The following is a 10,390-nucleotide window of genomic DNA, read 5'->3' as shown; positions in this document are numbered from 1 at the left end:
TTGAAGCGGAGTAAGTCTCAATTGAAAATAAAAAAAATCATCTAGTTCAATTATGTCGTATATCACCTAGATTATCCCGCGGAGGTTTATTTATTGCGCTCGATACCGTGATAAATACTTATTATGTATAATATAACGGTAACGTTCAAAATATATAAAATTTAGTTTGTAATTGACAAAAAAAATATGGTTATCATTGATATACTTTTAATATACAATATTGTTGAAATAAAATTTCTATCTTGCAATTGTTAAGTTTAACTGAAAAAATACTTAATCTTTCAAAAAGATCTTTTACCAAATTTTTTATCTGCTTCCGACTAAATTTAAATACGACACAGATTTTCCGATTTTCTTTGTTTTAACCTGTTTTATTTCTGATTCTTGTTTCAACTAGCGAATCTTCAAAAACAAGTATGTATCACACTGCTCTCGTATGTACGTCACCATTATTTTGATTGATCTCTCAATATAAACTTTCGCAAAGTCTTGCGGTAATTAAACTTCATTTATAGTTAGTATATACTTTTTCAGACGATTTTATTTTTTACAATATTTCAAGTTTTTCTATATATATCTACTTAATAAGAAGAACAAATGTTCTTTTCTTTCCCCCTACCAGGCGTTTTATTTATTAATTCATTATTTTTGTATATCAAGATGACAAAATATCACAAGGATAAAATATATTTATAATGATAATGAGATATCACCGACTTATTTATAAAATGAATGCGTAATCATACTGACAATGAGATTGCCTAGTATCGAATGAAAATTGGTACGCGACGGCGACTCACTGACGCGATATATGAGTGATACCCGAGCGGATACGCTTGGGAAATACGCTGCACCCTGAAATTAATTCTACCCACTCCTCTCTTCCACGTAGAAACTCCCTCCACCGTATTTGCGTTATACTCAGAAATGTGGCAAATTTGCAACATGGTAAACGCAATAGATCGGAGAGTCAGGAATGCTACGTGAAATTCCAGAACGATCGATACATCGACGATAAATTGATTAATAGGTATACTAGATGCTCGAAATTGATACTGATTTTCCATCCGATAAGTCCGCATAGTTTATCACGCATCTCTTGTAGCATATATTCCGAAGTAAATTCTTAGATGCGATTAAGATAACAATTTTCTACATTATTCCATATGACAATAACAGAAATGTATTATTATACGTTAAATATGTTGTATGAAAAATTGTATTAGATATATATTCACGCGATACGTAAATATTTTTTTAAAACATGAGACTAGAAGGTCTATGTTAAATGCAGCGCTTCTTGGTGCTGAATAATAATTTTTAATTTTTACAATTTCTAACTCAAACTGCGCCCCGTATATTCGTCGGACTTGAAATACAGTCGTAAAGCCGGAATAGTAATAACGTACCTTCTCCTATAAGAAGCATATATGTAAACATCTCCTAGCATGTCCTAAAGGGAGATTCTTTTCACATTTTTTAATTAAATAAGAAAATCATATTTTGAATGCAGTTTCACTGCACCTGATATATCGATTGTTCAAGTTTTGCGAATTTCCTGTTTTCATCTCAAGGAACGTCGCATTCCAGCACGTAATATTAGGAATTGCTCATTTCTCAACCGGATATTAATACCGGAAGTTGACGTTCGGTCAATACCGACATATTCCAGAAATTTAGAAATATTCATAGGATCGAATCACTTGCAAAAGCAATTATGGAATGCAAGCACAGCAGTCCATAAAATTATTTATTTATACAATTTAATTTGTTAAATATGGGGAACAGTAAAAAAAAATATTTATTCATAAGTTATGAGTACAAGTCGTACAATGTAGAATTTCGAAAGAATTCGAATAGATACAAACGGCAAAACTAATCATTGTAATATAACATTTTGTATCGAATACATTTGTATTATGTAATGTTACTTTTAAGGGCGGAATTTGGTTTTACGGTAGCCAAAAACATAGTAAAATTTAGGAATTTTTTTTTAAGAATTTAGGAACGTATACAGTTCTTTTTGTTATTTTTTAATTATAAATAGAGAAGTTATATATAATATATGTGATAGAATATCACGCTCCGCAAAGTTCTTTATCCACTGGTGCGCACGATATTGATCTTTTAGATAATCTGAAACAGAAAAATAAAACGGCGTTTTACTTTGTACACTTGCTTTGTACAATTTCAGTTTGATGAACCAGAACTAAAAAAGAAAGATTATTGCGGAAGTTATTAATTTTCAAATCAAAACTATAGTTTTTACTAATAAAATTCGTCCATTTTTATTATGTAAAAAAACAAAAATACGTAACTTATCATTATTCTGGTTCATCAAACGATAAAGTAATGTTTATTGAACATACAGGCCAAGTTTGAATGTAATCGGTTCAATGGTTACAAAAATATCATGCACACCATCCGCAAAAATGCCGCGTTTCGAGAAAACAGCGCATTTAAAGTTTCAAGTTTAGTTTATAAATATAAGTATATCAAATACTTGTGTGTGGATGATTTTTCTGTTACTCAGCTATTGCAGGGCCATATAGCAGTCGTTCCTCTTCTTCGTAGAATTGGTTTTGAGCCATTTGTTTGCTTCTACGCTTTGTTCGAGCTTTTTTCCTAGCCTCGAGGCTTCGTCGCGCTAATCTTTCAAGCCGGTATTGATATCGCTCTTCGGAATATATTTTGGCTTTTACTTCCATAACTCTTCCTATCGTTGTCACAGTTTTAACGACAGCATAAAAACCTTTAGCATAAAAATTCGGGTTGCTAAATAAGCCGCGCGATTTCAATTATTTCTAATTCACAATGAAGGTGTTTAGTCGCGCATCGCAGAGGTAGAGTTAAAACTCTCGTTATTATTTTGAGTTTCACCTGCACCCAAACATCTTTCTAACAATTTTCTTGATGATAAATCTTCGAAAATTGGCTTTATGGTTTCATGAACATCTTCATGTAGTGGCGGTTCATGATGGAATTTATCAAGACCTGCGCTCGGATCAATGAAGACTGACTCATAACTTCGGAAGTTTTACGAATTTTACAATAAAATTTTCTGGAGAGATTCTTCAAATGTTAAACTAAAATATATCGTAAGAAAAAAAAATTGATTTTTTCCAAAAAATCGAATTTCCCCCTTAATAAGCCCTTAATTTAACAAGGGCGAGCAGTATGCTTGTACGTGTTGGTGTTAAACATTTGTTACGGAGATATTTACATAGCAAGGACAAGACGATTAGCAATGCATTTCTCGACGAGATCTAAATTTAAATATTCATATTGTCAACGAGTGTAATAGTGAATGACGGCGTCCTACGCGTGGAATAAATATTCCGCTGAAATCGCCGTAATACCATTAAAAAACTCATGCATATGTTAAACAGAATCTACATATTTCGCTTTATCGGATAATCACTTTACTTATCAATAGAAAAATTCGAGCAATCTTTCAAACGCCTCATTTTTAGTTCAATTCTTCGAGAGTCGATTATCCACTTTATTGGAGAACGAAATTGCTATCTTTTATAGCCGTTACAGCCTGGCATGCACCAAAGATACTATATGTATGTACTGTACATGTACGCACGCGCGCACACACACATATTGTACACACACGAATGTACGTGAATACGAAGATAGCTGCTTTCCGATCTTTTGTGCATGTTACATATCCTATATATGTGGAATATGGAACGTAGCTAATTTCAGATAGGTAGATTATAGACATTTATATTCCGGTATGGTATAATATGAATGAGTATTAAAGTATTTCGTCAAAATCTGATTCGTCGTAACGCAATTTGATTATTGATTTTAGGCTTGTGTTAAATGCGAAATGTCAATTACAAAACATTCTGACATAGAAATTCTCTTTATCGCGATTTATTATTCACGGTAATCTTCGCTAGTCGCTACTCACTCGATCGAATAATCTCAATAATTGATCGACGTGTAGATCTTACCGTAGTGACACAAGCGGAAATGAGGGGGTGGACATCCTCGTTTAGCAAGCGAGAAAGCAGCAAGAAAATCCCGTATCACAAGAAAAGACTGTCAATACAATTTATCACGCGACTCTAGCATAAACAATTTTATTGATCAATGAAATCTTCAAATATAGTATTCTAAAATTAAATCTATAAGATGAAATTGAACAACAATGATTAACAAATAAGATATTCAGCGAAATTTTATATAACACTATCAATTTATTTAAAAAGTTTCAAAATCATGTATTGAAGAATTTGTGCATTTTTGAATAATTTTGCAAATTGAAAGCATCTCTTTGCTCTTTCATCTCTAAAATTGCTCAATGATTCATTGCTCAATTTTCGGAACTCGGATTGGTAGATCATGTGATTCAAGTTTGCGATGCTACCTCGTATCTCTGTACTATGGTTGCGATTCATAAATTTTTAATTTGTGATAATAAATGTTTAGAACGAAAGCTTTTATCTTTCTCATTTTTCACAAGTCATTTCTGTTTGCACTACATTACTAATTACATTGCATTCTAATTGTAAATAACATAACGTAATCATGGTGATCCAATCGTTTAAGTAATCAATCTTTTCTCACTTTTTTTATGCCTTCGTTACTTATCAGTTAGTAGAATGTAAGAAGATCGATTCAAATTTAGTAATAGTATTACGACGGATAATATTGTATTTTCTTTAAATATTTATGAATGCTGTACAATATTTCTACTGCTTGGTACAATATCGAAATTACTGTAATCTCTCTTTCCCTCTTCTTCTTTCTCTCATTCAAGATGTATCGTTCAGAGACACTATTTGTATGTTATAGATCAAATGTGAACAACGAGTAAAAAATATTGAGCAATAGTGAGCAATCAGTGAAAACTTGCTGGAACTTGTAGCCTTAAGTTAAGATTTTAAAAACTTGCATAATCTTCTGTCGAGTTTATATTGAAACATAACGAAACTTTACCTGCAGGATTCAAAGAAAATTTCAGTAATTATCCGCAGCTTTTGTTCGTTTAATTTTCATTACGAGATGTCCGAAGAAAATATTTAATGGCGCGAGACATTACCGCGTCGCTTGATTAAGAAGATAAAAAAACCGAGTAGATTTTAACTCGTGTAGATTACACTTTTCAAAGGAACAGTTGTAATGACGAAGATTTGCTATTAAACGTGAGAAAATATTTTTTCCAAAATAAATTAAATATCTTCACGCCGCGCGAGAATCGTTAGATTGTCGTTCAGCAAATTGTCTTCGGTTAATTTTGATGATGTTGAAACTCTTATAAAGTCCAAGTACGCATTCTCACTCATCTATCTACTGTGCGAGCATTAATATCGCATTCCGGTTCATTCGAATTGCAAATGTGTGATGATGAGATAATGAACGTTCGGACAAATTTAACCGAGCTTGGTGGTTCTTTCTCTCTCTCTCTCTTTCTCTCTCTCTCTTTCTCTCTCTCTCTCTCTCTCGATGCAGAAAGCTCGCTTTTTGCTCGTAAACGAATGACTGCTACGCGGACGTTGCATGACATCCATAAGCACTTTTTTTCTTACATCTGTAGCAAGAACGTTTAGCTTTGCTTCGTTTCTTCGCTTCTTTCGTTTCTAAATGATTGTGAGAAATGATAATTGTTCGAAGAGAACACGCGGTCGTTATTCTTCTCGAAAACGTGCTCTTTTACACATATACAATAGTTGAGGTATAACAATCACTTTTACTTGAGAATTATAGAAAGATACAGAATTTATTAAAATAATTACATACATAAGATTATTTTAATCGATATGTTTTGCAAAATCACTGTGATATGTACACTGTGATAAAATGTTAAGAATGTTGTAAGAAAGGAAAGAAACATTTATTTTTACGAAAAAAATTATCTATTAAATTGTCTTAACTATATTAATATAAATTCTAATAGGACGTAATCAACATAAACTGTAGGTTGAAATTAATTTTCCAATACGTATCTGAGATACGTACGTGTAACTTTACGCATGTAACACTTTATGTGAAAAACAGGATCTGGGTCTCTATTCTTGAAATCATGCGAATAACTTTCGTATATGAAAGTGGCAAAATAGTCAATGGAAGAATACCATTGAATAATTTCATTGCCTATTCTGCTATTTTCGTATACGAAAGTTATTCGCATGTTTTCAAGAATGAGGCCCCTGTACGATAACTGAGTTTCAAAAAAAGGGGTAATTAAAAACGCGGGAATGTTTGTTTCAGGAAGTGAGCGGATATAACAAAGTTGAACATAAATGAAGGAGGAGTCAAGTGGAATAATAAGAGAGAATTTACAAGAGATTCGAGGGATCTACCATATTTCTTTTTATCGAGTCATCATTTCCTCTTTTATAATTTTACAACGGATCAATCACCTTGATCAAATCGAAATGCTTCAGCAGCGAATCTCGAGAGTTTCTCGGACAAAATAAAAAGAGCTGTCAAAGCTGAAATTTATGACGGTGCCGCAGAAAATTGTTTCTCTCACAAACTGATAATGAGATTTGCAGAATGCAGTCAAAGATCGACGATTATGATCATTACATTTTGGTTGAAGCATTTCGTGTCGTCATCCCGATGATGAAACAATAGAATCGTCATGATCGATGCTTATGAGGAATGCTTCGTTCATCACTCGAAACCAGCTAATCACGTTAAGGACGAGCAATTTAATTTATTCAGACAATCGTTCATACGTATTGAGCGGCGATTTGGATCGTGACGTTATACGAAGAAGGGAATGCATACGCCGCCGCGCCGCGGCGAAGAAAGGTTGAACCGAGAATAAGTGCGAATGTTGCTATTGCTATATGAGAGCGACGATGTCAACGTTCGCTACGGACACTGCACCGCTACCGTCCACCACCTTTGCCGGGGAATTAACGACCACCCTCGTACCTACCGTCACCAGGATTGATCCACGACACGACATCAGTTCCGTTTCGGTGATTCTAGCGGTTTCCATAGTATGCATTCTCTCACCCATCACTGTTACCGGTAATTCCATCATCCTAGCCGCCTTTTATAGATACAAAAGACTTAGGACCGCTTCCAATTGCCTTTTGGTCTCGTTGGCCATTAGCGATTTTGGGGTAAGCTTGTTATATAATTTTATTCTTACATCTTACATAGCTATAAAAAAAAAACGTGCATTTTATCACATACATAACGCCTATAAGATATACTAAGATAAACTTAAAGAAAGCTTTTTCTAAGGAAACATACCTAATATAAGTGTAGTAAACCGCGATACACTTGAAAGAAATTATATAGTTTACACATTGATTTACATTTGCATAATTCAACTACGATCACGTTTCGATCTCATTATTTAACATTAAATATTTTATTGTTATCGATGTATACGATTCGATCGCGACGCGTACATGTATATAATGTATATATAACGTGTATCGATAAACTAACAAATCTATATATTTTTCCATATATTTTGGGTTACAAGACTGAAAAAAGTTGTCTCACTCATCTTTTACAACTATAGTGTTGTTGAGATATCAAGTGATTTTCAAATATGTGAATCTCGCATGCAATCTCTTTGCATTTCCTCGAGCAAGTCCGATTTTTAGTCCAACTTGCTCGCAATACGTATAGTACGTAATCCTTATTTCGTTAGATCCGCAATAAACGGATGACGATTGTTTTCGATGGTAGATCGGCGTGTTTATGCCAGTCGGGATGCAACTGGAGCTTTCTGGTCTATCGGAAAATGGCATTTCCGCTCTGTGCATCGTGCCGTATTGCATTGTGATAGCACTCTGCAGCGCGAGCGTCCTGGTCACCGTAGCCATCGCCGTGGACCGTTTAACTTCGTTGGCACAACCATTGCGATACAAGAATATCATCACTCATAGCAGCGTAGAAAAGTACATTGCTCTCTTTTGGATATACGCGATCATCGTTGGCTTGTCGCCCCTCATCTATGTCCAAATTACCGGAGGAATGCAATCGCACAGGTAACAATATTTACTCGGTGTGCGACCGATTTCAATTAAAAAACTTATTAAATATAGGTAAATATATTAGTTTGTAAGAATAATACCGCGTGTGCCTCTAATCGAGTGCAATTCATTTAATAAACATAAATGGCAACTTGTTGCGGTAACTCTTTCTACATTTTGGATAAATTTATTATTTATTATTATTATTATTATTATTATTATTATCTAATAAGGAAAATGTATGATCGAGAATTTGCAATTTGATAAGTGTCGTGATATCTCGACTAAAACTATTTCATTTAGTTTTAAACGGAATAGTATCCATTCTATTTAACGAAATAGAATTTGTTGTGTACGAATTATTTGATTTAATCAACAGTATATTGATATGATACATGAGTAGATTTTATTCTTTTCTTCTATTTCTTCTTATTACATAACATTTCTTATTGACAAATTTCCATGAAACGTTTACAAATAGACAAATAATAATACACGTGTAATTAATGTAAAATTTTAAATGGCGTTCTAAAGATAATTTATTTCTATTTGAACTTACAAAAGAAAAAGAGTTAACTTTATAAGTACAAAGTTCTCTTTAAATCTTGACTCACCCAAAGCGAATTAATTGTAACAAACAAAACGCTCTTTATACATTTGTTAGTACACTTCTCTGCGAAAAATCGTAATGGACTCGCTATAATAAATTATATATATATATATGCGGTATTACTATATATATATATATATATATATATATATATATGCGGTATTACTGTTGTTAAAAAGAAACGATATTTTAAATGTACTAAAATAATTAAATTTATTGTTGATCTAAACCAGACAACTTACTCAAAGAAAACGCTGTTTTCAAATATCTCATTGATTAAAACGTAAAAACTAAATTTATTTTTTGCTTGATAGTATTCGTACTGATTGCGCGCGCGTGTATGCGCATTGTGACTTGTACACATTTTCTAACGCGATACACACTTTCTATAAATAGAATTGCGAGAAACTCTGTTAAAGTGCTATCTAAAAATACCTACATGATTTAGATGCAACGTGATTGCCCAATTCTGAGATGTGTGATATATCGAAGAAAATAAATGCACGTAGCTGGAATAATAACTAAAATCGAGATAACTATGTTTATGTGCTGCATACAAAATTATAAGGTACATTGCTGCACTATGAGAGAAATTGAACTAAATTATTATTCAATACCATTTCTCTCTCTCTCTCTCTCTCTCTCTCTCTCTCTCTTTCTCTCTCTTTCTCTTTCGACATTCATCACTTTATTAATTTGCAATTATAATTTTTTGAAAACAAACAAAAGCAATTAACTCTGCGTTCAACAGCTTTTAATTCGATGTTGCAGTAATTGATACCATGTGGTGTAATTAATGCGGCATAAAAACGAACGGGATATCAAATTACATCGTTAGAACTTGCAGCGCTGATATAGCTAGCATAATATTAGCTTCACGGTTTATCACTTGCGCTACTTGACGAAGCACAAAAGCTTTTCACTATGTAATGTGCACTGCAGATTGTGTACAATCGATTAAGCAATGTACTAAAATATAGACGAGAAGAACAACAGAAGGGTTCTTCAACCCTTCGATATATACATATATCTTGGCGCAATTTAAAAGAATTTTTCTCTTTTCCGATAAATCCCGTTTCTGATCGTTTATCTCGTTGTATTTTATATGCACAATAAACATCGCATTTGTGAAATATAAATGTAATAAAATGTTTTTAATAAATTTTATTACAGCACGTATATCTGGCACTTGCATAAACTTGTTGTATTTTTGAAAAATATGCTGGTATACATCTGTGCTTTGTACCTTAGCCAAAAACATTGACATTTAATATTGGAAAGATGTCGAATAATAATAATATCATAGTTATTTTAATTTGTTTAACAATTATAATTTTTTATATCAACTTAATTGTGTTACAGCGGAAGCTGCAGGTTCAATACGGCTGTGTTACCACCGGTCAGAGTGTTTCTGGTCGTGGCAGTTTGGGCACCGAGCGCCCTAGTTCTACTCGGTTGCTACATATATGTCTATCTTGTCGCGCGTGCACATGCACGTGCGATTTACACGGTGGAATTATCATTCAGACATCAAACGCAGACGTTGGCATTGCCTCGTTACGGACAGACCCTGGCAGTTACGGTCGGTGCATTTCTTATCCTGTGGCTTCCGTTTCAAGTAAGTGTCACGACAGCATCGACACGACAAATCTTTCATTGCCGCGTAAAAACTTGACAATCATTGATTGATGTAAAATTCAAGCTTTGAGCTCGCAAGTTTCTATCGTGCCGCGTGCGTCATGTCGCTACCTCCGAAGCGACTGTCTCGCTTCGCGTCAGACGTCAGACGGATGTGTAACAATGTCAATTTTATTTC

General features: G+C 33.6%; 1 protein-coding gene across 2 annotated transcripts in view; it reads left to right on the top strand.

Annotated features, from left to right (window-relative positions):
• The window catches only part of LOC105195799, a 32,580-nt gene that overhangs the window by 14,926 nt on the left and 7,264 nt on the right, over nucleotides 1–10,390 (top strand). The window contains exons 2-4 of one of the 2 annotated variants that reach the window (XM_011161406.3): nucleotides 6,233–7,097; nucleotides 7,678–7,979; nucleotides 9,937–10,192. In XM_011161406.3, the coding sequence (XP_011159708.2) occupies nucleotides 6,816–7,097; nucleotides 7,678–7,979; nucleotides 9,937–10,192 (840 nt within the window). In that variant the 5' untranslated portion in view covers nucleotides 6,233–6,815. Of the gene's footprint in view, nucleotides 1–6,228; nucleotides 7,098–7,677; nucleotides 7,980–9,936; nucleotides 10,193–10,390 lie in introns of both variants that reach the window. The other variant, XM_026135882.2, reaches the window with a different exon arrangement.

Source organism: Solenopsis invicta, chromosome 4 (assembly GCF_016802725.1).
Source record: "Solenopsis invicta isolate M01_SB chromosome 4, UNIL_Sinv_3.0, whole genome shotgun sequence".
NCBI lineage: Eukaryota > Metazoa > Arthropoda > Insecta > Hymenoptera > Formicidae > Solenopsis > Solenopsis invicta.
Note: the sequence above shows the minus strand (reverse complement) of the source record. Positions and strands in the feature narration are given on the sequence as shown.